Genomic DNA, 15,913 nt, shown 5'->3' with positions numbered 1-15,913 from the left:
GTAGCGATGATAACCCAGACAGGTTTACAAGTGCTTTACAAATGATTTTAAAATTGGTTCAATTTTGTTCCTGCAAAGTCAGACGAGTGTAATGCAAGTGTCATGCGTTTTTCATTAGAGTACAATCCGTTTTTTCACACCTAGAATCTGATTTACATCCGAATGCAGTGAGATTGCTATCCGATTTTAACATGAGCTTTTACATAGAGAAATTCTCTGTCATTTACACACCATTTTCAAAGGAAATATTCTTCAAAACGTGTATATATCTATGCACTGCTCAAAAAAATAAAGGGAACACTGAAATCCCACATCCTAGATATCAATGAATGAAATATTCCAGTTGTAAATCTTTAATCATTACATAGTGGAAAGTGTTGAGAATAATAAAACCTAAAAATGATCAACGTAAATCACAACTAATATCATACGGAGGTCTGGAGTTCGAATGATGCACAAAATCAAAGTGGAAAATAAAGTTACAGGCTGACCCAACTTCAGTGGAAATGCTTCAAGAAAAGGAAATTATGCTCAGTAGGTGTGTATGTGGCCTCCACGTGCCTGTATGACCTTCCTACAATGCCTGGGCATGCTCCTGATGTAGTGGCGGATGGTCTCCTGAGGGACCTCCTCCCAGACCTGGACTAAAGCATCTGCCCACTCCTGGACAGTCTGTGGTGCAACGTGACATTGGTGGATGGTGTGAGACATGATATCCCAGATGTGTTCAATCGGATTCAGGTCTGGGGAACGGGCGGGCCAGTCCATAGCTCCAATGCCTTCATCTTGCATGAACTGCTGACACACTCCAGCCACATGAGGTCTGGCATTGTCCTACATTAGGAGGAACCCAGAGCCAACCACACCAGCATATGGTCTCAGCTCAGTACCTAATGGCAGTCCAGCTATCTCTGGCGAGCACATGGAGGGTTGTGCTCCCCTCCAAAGAAATGCCACCCCACACCATTACTGACCCACTGCCAAACCGGTCATGCTGAAGGATGTTGCAGGAAGCAGATCACTCTCCACAGTGTCTCTTGACTCTGTCACGTCTGTCACATGTGCTGAGTGTGAACCTGCTTTCATCTGTGAAGAGCTCGGGGCGCCAGTGGCAAATTTGCCAATCCTGGTGTTCTGTGGCAAATGCCAAGTGTCCTGCATGGTGTTGGGCTGTGAGTACAACCCCATCTGTGGACGTCAGGCACTCAGACCATCCTCATGGAGTTGGTTTCTAACCATTTGTGCAGACACATGCACATTTGTGACCTGCTGTAGGTCATTTTGCAGGGCTCTGGCAGTTCTCCTCCTATTCCTCCTTGCACAAAGGCTGAGGAAGCAGTCCTACTGCTGGGTTATTGCTCTCCTATGGCCCCCTCCACGTCTCCTGGTTTACTGGCCTGTCTCCTGTTAGCGCCTCCAGCCTCTGGACACTACGCTGACTGTTATGACCTGGTGGTTAGGAGCACCCGGAATGACCTGATAGTTAAACCTCATACAGGACGAGCTCTGGGATGTGGGAGCTCTGCTGACCGCAAGCCCTAATCCTATCACACACACTAAAAATCGCCGTGGAGCGCTCCTGACCAGACCTAGGCGCCTCGTCACAGCCTAAGAACTATCTAGCCCTAGAGATAGAAAATAAAGCCTACCTTGCCTCAGAGAAATTCCCCAAAGGTAAAGGAAGCCCCCCACATATATTGACTGTGAGTAAAGATGGAAGTCACAAACGCAGAGATGAAACAGGTTTCAGCAAAGGGAGGCCAGACTTACTAAATAGACAGAGGATAGGAAAGGTAACTTTGCGATCAGCACAAAAACCTACAAAAGACCACGCAGAGTGTGCAAAAAAGACACTCTACATCCCAGAGCTTCCAGCTAGCAAGACAGAATCATGAAAACCAGCTGGACAAAAAAACAGAGAACAAATAATGACTATCAGGAACTTAGCTTCTGCAGGAGAAGGCAGGTCACCAGAGAGATCCAGGAGCGAACTGAACCAATGCAAAAACATTGACAGCTGGCATGGAGTAACGATCTGAGAGGAGTTAAATAGAGCAGCCGACCAAAGGATAAACCACGTCACCTGTGTAAGGAACCTCAGAAGCAGCAGCTTCACTCATAGCCACCAGAGGGAGCCCATAGACAGAACTCGCCGAAGTACCATTCACGACCACAGGAGGGAGTTCGACAACAGAATTCATAACAGCTGACAGACACAGCAAATCTTCTTGACACAGCTTGCATTGATGTGCCATCCTGGATAAGCTGCACTACCTGAGCCCCTTGTGTGGGTTGCAAAGTTCGTCACATGCGGCCACGAGTGTGAAAGCACAACCAACATTCAAAAGTGACCAAAACATCAGACAGAAAGCATTGGTACTGAGATGTGGTCTGTGGTCCCCACCTGCAGAACCACTCCTTTATTGAGTATGTCATGATAATTGCCAATAATTTCCATCTGTTATCTATTTCATTTGCACAACAGCATGTGAAATTGATTGTCAAACAGTGTTGCTTCCTAAGTGGACAGTTTGATTTCACAGAAGTTTGATTTACTAGGAGTTATATTCTGTTGCTTAACCCCTTTACCCCAAAGGTTGTTTGCACGTTAATGACCGGGCCAATTTTTACAATTCTGACCACTGTCCCTTTATGAGGTTATAACTCTGGAACGCTGCAACGGATCCCAGTGATTTTGACATTGTTTTCTTCAGACATATTGTAGTGGTAAAATTAATTTGATATGACTTACGTTTATTTGTGAAAAAAATGGAAATTTGGCGAAGATTTTTAAAATTTTGCAATTTTCCAACCTTGAATTTTCATGCCCTAAAATCACACAGATACGTCACACAAAATACATAATAAGTAATATTTCCCAGATATCTACTTTACATCAGCGCAATTTTAGAACCAAAATTTTTTTTTATTAGGGAGTTATAAGGGTTAAAAGTTGACCAGCGATTTCTCATTTTTACATCATTTTCTTTTTAGGGACCATATCACATTTGAAGTCACTTTGAGGGGTCTATATGATAGAATATACCTCAAAGTGACACCATTCTAAAAACTGTACCCCTCAAGGTGCTCAAAACCACATTCAAGAAGTTTATTAACCCTTCAGGTGCTTCACAGGAATTTTTGGAATGTCAAAAAAATTAACATTTAACTTTTTTTCACAGAAAATTTACTTCAGATCCAATTTGTTTTATTTTACCAAGGGTAAACCAGTGTTTGGGCGCATGGCAGAGCTTGGACGGGAAGGAGTGCCGTTTGACTTTTCAATGCAAAATTGGCTGGAATTGAGATCGGATGCCATGTCGCATTTGGAGAGCCTCTGATGCGCCTAAACAGTGGAAACCCCCCACAAGTGACATCATTTTGGAAAGTAGACCCCTAAGGAACTTATCTAGATGTGTGGTGAGCACTCTGAACCCCCAAGTGCTTCACAGAAGTTTATAATGTAGATCCGTAAAAATAAAAAATCATATGTTTTTCACAAAAATGATTTTTTTCACCCCAAATTTTTTATTTTCCCAAGGTTAACAGGAGAAATTGGGCCCCAAAAGTTGTTGTACAATTTGTCCTGAATACCCTGATACCCCACATGTGGGAGTAAACCACTGTTTGGGCACATGGCAGAGCTCAGAAGGGAAGGAGCACCGTTTTACTTTTTCAACGCAGAATTGGCTGGAATTGAGATTAGACACCATGTTGCATTTGGAGAGCCCTGATGTGCCTAAACAGTGGAAACCCCCCAATTCTAACTCCAACCCTAACCCCAACATACCCCTAACCCTAATCCTAACCCTAACCATAACCACATCCCTAACCCGAACACACCCGTAACCCTAATCCCAACCCTAACTACAACTCTAACCCCAACACACCCCTAACCCCCAAACACCCCTAATCCCAACCCTAACCACAACCCTAACCCCAACACACCCCTAACCCTAATCCCAACTATAACCCTAACCACACCCCTAACCCTGACACACCCCTAACCCTAATCCCAACCCTAATCCTAGCCATGAACGTAATCCAAACCCTAACCCCATCTCTAGCCCCAACCCTAACTTTAGCCCCAACCCTAACCCTAACTTTAGCCCCAACCCTAATCCTAATCCTAAAGGGAAAATGGAAATAAATAAATTTTTTATTTTATTATTTTTCCCTAACTAAGTGGGTGATAAATGGGGTTTTGATTTAGTATTTATAGTGGGTTTTTATGTTGGGTTTTTATGTTTGACAGCTGTCACACGCTAAAAGACGCTTTTTATTGCAAAAAATAGTTTGTGCATTACCACATTTTGAGAGCTATAATTTTTCCATATTTTGGCCCACAGAGTCATGTGAGGTCTCAAAAATAATTTTTTACAAAATTTTTTCAAAACATGAATTGGCCAATTTATGCACTAAGAATCTTAATTTTTATCCATGACTGTAAGTTTTATGAATTTTTTTTTTTAAATTAGTGAAAAAAATATTTTTAAGAAGTATATCTATATTGAATGTCTGTCTGTGTTTTCACATGGCCTAAATTCATGCACATGTGCTGCAGTTTTCTTTTTTTGTCTATATGATGCAGTTATGCAGCGTGCACGTGTTCACATTAGGAGTGCTGGTTGTTTTTTTCTCTATTTGGTTGCTGGATGTTAGCTGCCTCCAGACTGATCTTGCACTCCCCCCCTTTGACCTTGCAGGTGGCCGTAATCAGCTCTACCTGCCCATAAATTGTAGGCTTTTGCCCAAGAGTGACATGTTTGTCCTTAGTTGTAGGTTGGTGGCCCAAAAGTGGCATGTACAGTAGAGTAGGACCCATCAGAGGGAGGTCACTTTGCCGTGGTTGATGTGCATACATGAATTGGCCAATTTATGCACTAAGAACCTTGCAGATTAATTGCCGACTTTTCAAATGAGAGCGTTGTGTGAAAATTGGACAGCACTCGCAAGGTCCAAGTGCTGTGAGATTTTTTTTTTCTCGCACCCATTGATTTCTATTGCGGGATGCAATCTGATTTCCGATTACAATCGCAGCATGCTGCAATTATTTTCCAATCCGATTGTAATCCGATCCAAGCTGGAAATAAGAACGCAGATGCACACTGAATGATAGAATAAATTGGTCCAAATGGAATCCGAGCAGCAACGTAACACTATTTACCCGCAGAGTTATCCTATATTTTGCAGGTAAACAGCATTTTCTGAAATGACAGGTTCCTGTTAAATCATCCCTCTTTTCACTGTTAAAAAAAAGAGAAAAATACACATTTACTATTGCCACTTAAACAAACGGTTTATCTATCAAATATAAAATTAGTTAACCTGTAGGTTTAAAACCAAAAAGAAAAAAAAGAAAATCCCAAAACTGCCAGTTTTTGATCATCGCACCTCCCCAAAAAATGCAATAGAAAAGCGAACAAAGCATTGTGTGTACCTCAATGATTCCAATTAAAACAGCTGACTATGTGAAAAAACACTTTTTTTATGAAGCTCTGAATTTTTTTTAACCCCCTTCCTGACATGGCTATTTTGCATTTTTGGGTTTTCATTTTTTTACTCTCCTTCTTCGAAGGCTCATAACTTTTTTATTTTTCCAACATCATAGACGTATGAATGCTTGGTTTTTGTGGAACGAGTTGTACTTTTTAAATCACAGCTTTCATTTTATCACATGATGTACTAGAAAGTGGGACAAAGATTCCAAGTATTTCTAAATTGCGAAAAAGTGCAATTCCAGAATTGTTTTTTTGTGGTGTTCACAGGACTGACTTGACAGACACAAAGTTCTTCAGCAAACCTGAGGACATCATAGCAACCCATCAGCACCCAGTGATTTAATCAGATTGAGGAGGCACCGATGGGTGCACAGAATGATACACATCCTACTGGCTCGCTGTAAATGCTGCTGTCAGACATTGACAGTGGCATTTAACAGGTTAACAGCTTGGGGAGGGAGTCCGCTTCATACTCAGATTTTAGAGGCAAATGATGGCAGAATATCACAGCCATCATCTGCCAGCAAAAACGTGGGGTCAGTTCAGGAGCCAACACATGATGCACCAGTATGTCATATGTTGATAAGTGGTTAACCACTGAAAAATCTATACAAGATTGTTTTGACTGTTTGTACTGACCTCAGTAATCATGTTGCAAGGTCATTTTTATTCCACAATGAACGCCGTAAAAACAAAATACAGGTGAAATTGCATTCCCCACCCACTCCCTTTTTCCATTCACTTGGAATTTTTTTTCCCATTTTGCAGTACATTATATGAAAAAATGAATTGAGTCATTCAAAACTACAACTTGTCCAACAAAGCAGCCCTTACAGCTTTGTCAATGGTAAAGTAAAAGAAACCTTATGACTCTTGAAATCATAAGGAGAAAAAAGTGAAAGTGCAAGAACGAAAATAGTTTGTTCAGTCAGGTACAGACTGGGGCTGAAATTCAGTCCTGGCATTTGAAATCACACAGGCCCATGTTGTCCCCGTCCCCATGAACCAGATGGGATATATTACTAGTATTACCATGGATGGAGGAAAGGAAGATTTTCTACAAGACCAATATTTCTAATGATACCTGTGACCTGCTGGAGTAAGTGACGGAGTCAGCAACTTTGTGCTTCATCACAATTCTTAACAGTATGGGTCTCTTGTGAACACCGATTCTGTTAACAATGTAGCAGACAAGGCAGCCCATGACCAGACAGGCCCTTCTGGCATTTGCCAGAATTGCCAGATGGCCAGTCACATTCACATTTTTTTAATTAAAAAAAATCATGTAAAGGTTATGTGTTATATATATTTATCACCCAGATAAACAGCTTATGTGTTCTTCACATTGTGTTTCACAGGTATCCTACACAGCCCTGCCGATTCGGGAAACTTCTCCTGCTCCTACCAGCTTTACGGTCCATAAGCCCATCCACGATAGAGGAAGTTTTTTTTAAGAAAACTATTGGCAATGTTCCTATCACACGGCTTCTATCAGATATGTATAAGTCTAGTGATATCTAACCTGGAAGACCAACCTAAAGAGCCTACACTTATACAGAAGACTGACAACTGGCAGATTTATTACTAAGGAATAAGACTCAAGGACACAATTATTGTGGAGAACTTTTGTCAAAAATAGCCATCATATTGATGTGCATTCTATTAGACTGCAATCTGCCACATGATGTAGCTTGTGCTGTTTGGCCTACAAATCCAGGGGATGACTCTCAAGTACCTTTTAAAAGCCCAGTTATCTCAAGATGTACATAAAAATAGTGTTTTGTCATGAACATTGTTGAGCTTCTATAGTAAAATCCAGAATTCCGATGAGAAACCAGCCCTACAAGAAATATAAATAAAGGACATGTATAATAGGATTGATGGATGCGTTACAATGCATCTAATGTCACATAGATAATGTTGGACCAAGTCACTAGAATCATCGGATACATCTATTGCGGACTCCCTATAATCTCTTATCTGCACATTAAATAAGCCACAGGCATTTAGGTACCTTCACACATAACGATATTGTTAACGATATCGTTGCTATTTGTGACGTAGCAACGATATCGTTAATTAAATCGTTATGTGTGACAGCGACCAACGATCAGGCCCCTGCTGGGAGATCGTTGGTCACTGAATAAAGTCCAGAACTTTATTTCATCGCTGGACTCCCTGGAGACATCGCTGGATCGGCGTGTGTGACACCGATCCAGCGATGTCTTCACTGGTAACCAGGGTAAACATCGGGTAACTAAGCGCAGGGCCGCGCTTGGTAACCCGATGTTTACCCTGGTTACCATGCTAAAAGTAAAAAAAAACAAACACTAGATACTTACCTACAGCTGTCTGTCCTCCAGCGCTGCGCTCTGCACTCCTCCTGTACTGGCTGTGAGCCGGAAAGCAGAGCGGTGACGTCACCGCTCTGCTTTCCGGCTCACAGACAGTACAGGAGGAGAGCAGAGAAGCAGAGCGCAGCGCTGGAGGACAGACGGCTGTAGGTAAGTATGTACTGTTTGTTTTTTTTTACTTTTAGCATGGTAACCAGGGTAAACATCGGGTTACTAAGCGCGGCCCTGCGCTTAGTTACCCGATGTTTACCCTGGTTACCGGCATCGTTGGTCGCTGGAGAGCGGTCTGTGTGACAGCTCTCCAGCGACCAAACAGCGACGCTGCAGCGATTCGGATCGTTGTCGGTATCGCTGCAGCGTCGCTAAATGTGAAGGGGCCTTTAAAACCATCCATTTAAAGTGTATATTTACATGTGAGCACCAGTTACACCTTATAATTAAATATATCTATAAAAGATATCAGCATTATAAATACATTGTATTAGTTATATTTTACTGGTCCCAAGTTACACCTGTATTATGTCCAGGAGCCACTTTCCGTAAGGCCACGTTCACACCTTCAGTATTTTCCATCAGTATTTTTAAGCCAAAACCAGGAGTGGGACAGTCAGAGGAAAAGTATAATAGAAAGACGTCACCAATTCTGTATTTATCACCCACTCCTGGTTTTGGCTTACAAATACTGATGGAAAATACTGACCACATACTGCTAGTGTGAATGTGGCTGTCTGGTTTATTGCTATACACTTTGAGAATACTTGCATGCAGAATAATGTGCTCTAATACAGGCTGTAACACAAGATCTGTATCTAATAAGTAATGCAACCTACAATATTTAGAAAGTTACTCAAATTATGTAAATGCTTTTTATCTCAGTTATAAAATGGTGCTCTAAAGCGAGCTCTTTGAGTAGAACCCTTAGTGTAGTGGGGAAGTAAATTGGTGGTATTGGTCATGACGACACTGTGTTGCTCCATCAAAATGGACAGCAGATCTTGAAAGGACAATTTGATTCATAGCTGTGAGTTATTTTTCACTACCAATCACTTTTGAGATATGGCTGTGCTGGTTGAACGTCATAAATAGCTGTGTCAAATGTAATTATGCATTATATATACTTTAATGCTAGCAAATAAGTATGGGGCAAGTCATAGAGCTAAAATGCAAAAGGCACTAACTATGTTTCCATGGTCATCTAGCCATGCTATTATTAAACTAAAGAAAATATAAACTTGGGAAAGAATTATTTAAAAGAAAATTGTCCAATAAACTTGGTAAACTTTATCCATACGTGTAAGTCGGCGCTACCTTTAGAAGCAGTGTAGTAGTTGCATTATGTTTAGTTTATGGTGTGTGATTAGGGTCTAGCACTAAAATTAATCAGCACTTCAACTATCATAGACAAGTAATATGGTTCTTGTACAGTGTCCTCTAATTGTGAGCTTAAAGTTGTACTCATTTCTTTACAGAGAATAAAATATATTGAATTTGAGTAATTTACGATGTTTTAAAGGATAGTCTTTTTTAAAGCGAGTTTGTTTTTTCCACCAGCATTTTAATTTGTGTATGGCAAACAAATGCTAGCGGAATTGGGAAAATCAACATGTTTAAATAAAATAAATAAATGATAGAGTCTTTAAAAGAGCGTTAATGAAAATCAGTGGTCACATGTATATAACTGAAAGCTTAACTCCTTTACCCCCAAGGGTGGTTTGCACCTTAATGACCAGGCCAATTTTTACAATTCTGACCACTGTCCTTTTATGAGGTTATAACTCTGGAACGCTTCAACGAATCCCAGTGATTCTGACATTGTTTTCTCGAGACATATTGTACTTCATGATAGTGGTAAAATTTCTTTGATATTACCTGCATTTATTTGTGAAAAAAACGGAAATTTGGAGAAAATTTTGAAAACTTTGCAATTTTCCAAATTTGAATTTTTATGCAATTAAATCACAGAGATATGTCACACAAAATACTTAATAAGTAACATTTCCCACATGTCTACTTTACATCAGCACAATTTTGGAACCAAAATTTTTTTTTGTTAGGGAATTATAAGGGTTAAAAGTTGACCAGCAATTTCTCATTTTTACAACACCATTTCTTTTAGGGACCACATCTCATTTGAAGTCATTTTGAGGGGTCTATATGATAGAAAATACCCAAGTGTGACACCATTCTAAAAACTGCACCCCTCAAGGTGCTCAAAACCAGATTCAAGAAGTTTATTAACCCTTCAGGGGTTTCACAGAAATTTTTGGAATGTTTAAATAAAAATGAACATTTAACTTTTTTTCACAAAAAAATTATTTTAGCCCCAATTTGATTTATTTTACCAAGGGTAACAGGAGAAAATGGACCGCAAAAGTTGTTGTACAATTTGACCTGAGTACGCTGATACCCCATATGTGGGGGTAAACCAATGTTTGGGCGCATGAGAGAGCTCGGAAGGGAAGGAGCGCCGTTTGACTTTTCAATGCAAAATTGACAGGAATTGAGATGGGACGCCATGTTGCGTTTGGAGAGCCACTGATGAGCCTAAACATTTAAACCCCCCACAAGTGACACCATTTTGGAAAGCAGACCCCGTAAGGAACTTATCTAGATGTGTGGTGAGCACTTTGACCCACCAAGGGCTTCACAGAAGATTATAATGCAGAGCCGTAAAAATAAACCAAAAAATTTTTCCCACAAAAATTATTTTTTAGCCCTCAGTTTTTTTCCCGAGGGTAACAGGAGAACGTGGACCCCAAAAGTTGTTGTCCAATTTGTCCTGAGTATGCTGATACCCCATATGTGGGGGGGCAACCGTTTGGGCGCATGGGAGGGCTCGGAAGGGAAGGAGCGCCATTTGGAATGCAGACTTAGATGGAATGGTCTGCAGGCGTCACATTGCGTTTGCAGAGCCCCTAATGTACCTAAACAGTAGAAACACCCCACAAGTGACACCATTTTGGAAAGTAGACCCCCTAAGGAACTCATCTAGATGTGTTGTGAGAGCTTTGAACCCCCAAGTGTTTGACTACAGTTTATAACTCAGAGCCGTGTTTTTTTCCACAAAAATTATATTTTAGCCCCCAGTTTTGTATTTTTCCAAGGGTAACAGGAGAAATTGGACCCTAAATATTGTTGTCCAATTTGTCCTGAGTATGCTGATACCCGATATGTGGGGGGAACCACCATTTGAGCACATGGCAGAGCTCGGAAGGGAAGGAGCATCATTTGGAATGCAGACTTAGATAGATTGGTCTGCAGGCGTCACATTGCGTTTGCAGAGCCTCTAATGTACCTAAACAGTAGAAACCCCCCACAAGTGACCCCATATTGGAAACTAGACCCCCAAGGAACGTATCTAGATGTGTTGTGAGAACTTTGAGCCCCCAAGTGTTTCACTACAGTTTATAACGCAGAGCCGTGAAAATAAAAAAAAAAATTTCCCCCCAAAATTATATTTTGCCCCCAGTTTTGTATTTTCCCAAGGGTAACAGGAGAAATTGGACCCCAAAAGTTGTTGTCCAATTTGTCCTGAGTACGCTGATACCCCATATGTGTGGGGGAACCACCGTTTGGGCGCATGAGAGAGCTCGGAAGGGAAGGAGCGCCATTTGGAATGCAGACTTAGATGGAATGGTCTGCAGGCGTCACATTGCGTTTGCAGAGCCCCTAATGTACCTAAACAGTAGAAAACCCCCACAAGTAACCACATATTGGAAACTAGACCCCCCAAGGAACTTATCTAGATGTGTTGTGAGAACTTTGAGCCCCCAAGTGTTTCACTACAGTTTATAACGCAGAGCCGTGCAAATAAAAAATCTTTTTTTTTTCCCACAAAAATTATTTTTTAGCCCCCAGTTTTGTATTTTCCCAAGGGTAACAGGAGAAATTGGACCCCAAAAGTTGTTGTCCAATTTGTCCTGAGTACGCTGATACCCCATATGTTGGGGTAAACTCCTGTTTGGGCACACTGAAGAGCTCGGAAGGGAAGGAGCACTGTTTTACTTTTTCAACGCAGAATTGGCTGGAATTGAGATCGGACGCCATGTCGCGTTTGGAGAGCCCCTGATGTGCCTAATCAGTGGAAACCCCCAATTATAACTGAAACCCTAATACAAACACACCCCTAACCCTAATCCCAACGGTAACCCTAACCACACCTCTAACCCAGACACACCCCTAACCCTAATCCCAACCCTATTCCCAACCGTAAATGTAATCCAAACCCTAACCCTAATTTTAGCCCCAACCCTAACTGTAGCCTTAACCCTAAAGGTACCGTCACACTAGACGATATCGCTAGCGATCCGTGACGTTGCAGCGTCCTCGCTAGCGATATCGTCCAGTGTGACAGGCAGCAGCGATCAGGCCCCTGCTGTGCTGTCGCTGGTCGGGGAAGAAAGTCCAGAACTTTATTTCGTCGCTGGACTCCCCGCAGACATCGCTGAATCGGTGTGTGTGACACCGATTCAGCGATGTCTTCACTGGTAACCAGGGTAAACATCGGGTAACTAAGCGCAGGGCCGCGCTTAGTAACCCGATGTTTACCCTGGTTACCATCGTAAAAAAACAAACACTACATACTTACATTCAGCTGTCTGTCCCTTGCCGTCTGCTTCCTGCACTGACTGCTGGCCGTAAAGTGAAAGTGAAAGCACAGCACAGCGGTGAGTCACACAGCGGTGACTCACCGCTGTGGCTGTGCTGTGCTTTCACTTTACGGCCAGCAGTCAGTGCAGGAAACAGACGGCAAGGGACAGACAGCTGAATGTAAGTATGTAGTGTTTGTTTTTTTACGCTGGTAACCAGGGTAAACATCGGGTTACTAAGCGCGGCCCTGCGCTTAGTTACCCGATGTTTACCCTGGTTACCGGGGACCTCGGGATCGTTGGTCGCTGGAGAGCTGTCTGTGTGACAGCTCTCCAGCGACCAAACAGCGACGCTGCAGCGATCCGGATCGTTGTCGGTATCGCTGCAGCGTCGCTAAGTGTGACGGTACCTTAACCCTAACCCTAACCCTAACCCTAGCCCTAACCCTAACCCTAATGGGAAAATGGAAATAAATACTTTTTTTAAATTTTTTAAATTTTCCCTAACTAAGGGGGTGATGAAGCGGGTTTGATTTACTTTTATAGCGGGTTTTTTAGCAGATTTTTATGATTGGCAGCCGTCACACACTAAAAGACGCTTTTTATTGCAAAAAAATATTTTTTGCGTTACCACATTTTGAGAGCTATAATTTTTCCATATTTGAGTCCACAGAGTCATGTGAGGTCTTTTTTCGGGACAAGTTGACATTTTTATTGGTTACATTTTCGGGCACGTGACATTTTTTGATCGCTTTTTATTCCGATTTTTGTGAGGCAGAATGACCAAAAACCAGCTATTCATGAATTTCTTTTGGGGGAGGCGTTTATACCGTTCCGCGTTTGGTAAAATTGATAAAGCAGTTTTATTCTTCGGGTCAGTACGATTACAGTGATACCTCATTTATATTTTTTTTATGTTTTGGCGCTTTTATACGATAAAAACTATTTTATAGAAAAAATAATTATTTTTGCATCGCTTTATTCTGAGAACTATAACTTTTTTATTTTTTTGCTGATGATTCTGTATGGTGGCTCGTTTTTTGAGGGACAAGATGATGTTTTCAGCGGTACCATGGTTATTTATATCTGTCTTTTTGATCGCGTGTTATTCCACTTTTTGTTCGGTGGTATGATAATAAAGCGTTGTTTTTTGCCTCGTTTTTTTTTTTTCTTACGGTGTTTACTGAAGGGGATAACTAGTGGGACAGTTTTATAGGTTGGGTCGTTACGGACGCGGCGATACTAAATATGTGTACTTTTATTGTTTGTTTTTTTTATTTAGATAAAGAAATGTATTTATGGGAATAATATTTTTTTTTTCTTTATTTAGGAATTTTTTTTTTACACATTTGGAAATTGTTTTTTTACTTTTTTACTTTGTCCCAGGGGGGGACATCACAGATCGCTGATCTGACAGTTTGCACAGCACTCTGTCAGATCAGCGATCTGACTTTCAGCACTGCAGGCTTACCAAGCGCCTGCTCTGAGCAGGCACTACTTGGTAAGCCACCTCCCTCCCTGCAGGACCCGGATGCCGCGGCCATTTTTGATCCGGGGCTGCTGCAGGGAGGAAGGTAAGAGACCCTCGCAGCAACGCGATCACATCGCGTTGCTGCGGGGGTCTCAGGGAAGCCCGCAGGGAGCCCCCTCCCTGCGCGATGCTTCCCTATACCGCCGGCACACCGCGATCATGTTTGATCGCGGTGTGCCGGGGGTTAATGTGCCGGGGCGGTCCGTGACCACTCCTGGCACATAGTGCCGGATGTCAGCTGCGATAGGCAGCTGACACCCGGCCGCGATCGGCCGCGCTCCCCCCGTGAGCGCGGCCGATCGCGCTGGATGTACTATTCCGTCCTTGGGAAGTAAGGCCCACCCCACATGGATGGAATAGTACGTCCAATGGCAGAAAGGGGTTAAAGGGAACCTGTCACCTGAATTTGGCAGGACCGATTTTTGGTCATATGGGCGGAGTTTTCGGGTGTTTGATTCACCCTTTCCTTACCCGCTGGCTGCATGCTGGCCGCAATATTGGATTGAAGTTCATTCTCTGTCCTCCGTAGTACACGCCTGCGCAAGGCAAGATTGCCTTGTGCAGGCGTGTACTACGGAGGACAGAGAATGAAATTCAATCCAATATTGCGGCCAGCATGCAGCCAGCGGGTAAGGAAAGGGTGAATCAAACATCTGAAAACTCCGCCCATATGACCGAAAACCGGTCCCGCCAAATTCAGGTGACAGGTTCCCTTTAATCAAGAAATATTAAGAGACTATAACCAAAGAGGGACCTGTACATTTTGTGTTAAAACAGAAGACCAATATTTAAAGAATTTAGAGTTTTTTTTCTACATAAAAACAAGCCTCCAGCAATCTACTTAATTTGTTTTTTTAATGTGTACTTAGTTAATAAGTTTTAAGTCTAAAATGAAAAAAGTTACGTTTATTGGCAGGTTAAAACTGCATTAATTTTAATATGAGGTAAAGTGGGAAACTATTTGACTTACAGCAGCCCCTTACTTCTTCCCTGATTTCAGCAGCAGGAACAGATAGACAGAAAGTAGATAGAATAAATCAAATTTCATAGCCAAAGAGGGTATTGTAAGGTACCTTGGAGTCTAAAGAGGAAAGAATTTATTTGAGAGGTGATGTGATTCCAGCAGCCTGGCTCTGATTCAAGTGTTTCTTGTGCTGTGTCAGACAGGTACAGGAGCACCTGTTTTAAAGGAAAGGGCTGCATGGTACACATGCCACATGAGGATCTAAGAGCGTTGTGAAGATTTTATTTCCATTGGACATAAACTTTAAATCTTTAAAGGGGTATTCTCAAGGTGTCTCTTGAGCATCCCAGGGTTATGCATTCTATTCACTTCCTTGCTGCTTTGAAAGGTGGGCACTTTTCCTTGAACGACGGTTCTGTTTTACAAGCTTCCTTCTGCTACAACACATTAACGGTCTCTCAGTGTTTGAATCTACACTGTTATTATATTTTCATATAGAGCTAAGAGTGCATTTGAACAAGCACATGGTTCAAGAAAGTGAGAGCTATAATTATGAGAAACGCTCTTGAAGCAACTGATGGTAGGGGCCAGGGACTGGTAATTTTACAGAACTGATAACAGCTCAGCAGCTGAGAAGCAGAGTGAGGTGAGCAGCTTACTGCTGTATATACATCAACTAGTTGAAGAGCTCGGCGTTTCCTGGGCATAGTAACTAACTGTGGTTAGTTACAGCACCTCACTTCTCTCATTTTCCCCTCACTCCTTTCATTTCCCCCCCACACCTCTCATTTACCCCCTCACTCCTCATTTTCCCCCTTAACGCCAGGCATTTTGATCTCACACCTGTCATTTTCCGATCACTCCACTATTTCCCCCTCACCCTTCTCATTTTCAGACCTCTTAATTTTCACCTCATGTCTCTTATTTTCACCTCAGTATATACCTGTATGTCCTCTCCCCTGTATATAGTATAT

General features: G+C 42.0%; 1 protein-coding gene across 2 annotated transcripts in view; it reads left to right on the top strand.

Annotated features, from left to right (window-relative positions):
* The window catches only part of NR2E1 (nuclear receptor subfamily 2 group E member 1), a 130,453-nt gene extending 122,951 nt beyond the window's left edge, over positions 1 to 7,502 (top strand). For both annotated transcript variants that reach the window (XM_069726259.1, XM_069726258.1), the window contains exon 9: positions 6,860 to 7,502. In XM_069726259.1, coding sequence (XP_069582360.1) covers positions 6,860 to 7,022 — 163 coding nt within the window. In that variant the 3' untranslated portion in view covers positions 7,023 to 7,502. The remainder of the gene's footprint in view (positions 1 to 6,859) is intronic.
* The last annotated feature ends 8,411 nt before the right edge of the window (positions 7,503 to 15,913 follow it).

This window comes from Ranitomeya imitator, chromosome 5 (assembly GCF_032444005.1).
Source record: "Ranitomeya imitator isolate aRanImi1 chromosome 5, aRanImi1.pri, whole genome shotgun sequence".
Lineage (NCBI taxonomy): Eukaryota > Metazoa > Chordata > Amphibia > Anura > Dendrobatidae > Ranitomeya > Ranitomeya imitator.
This window is presented reverse-complemented; position numbering and strand designations above follow the sequence as displayed.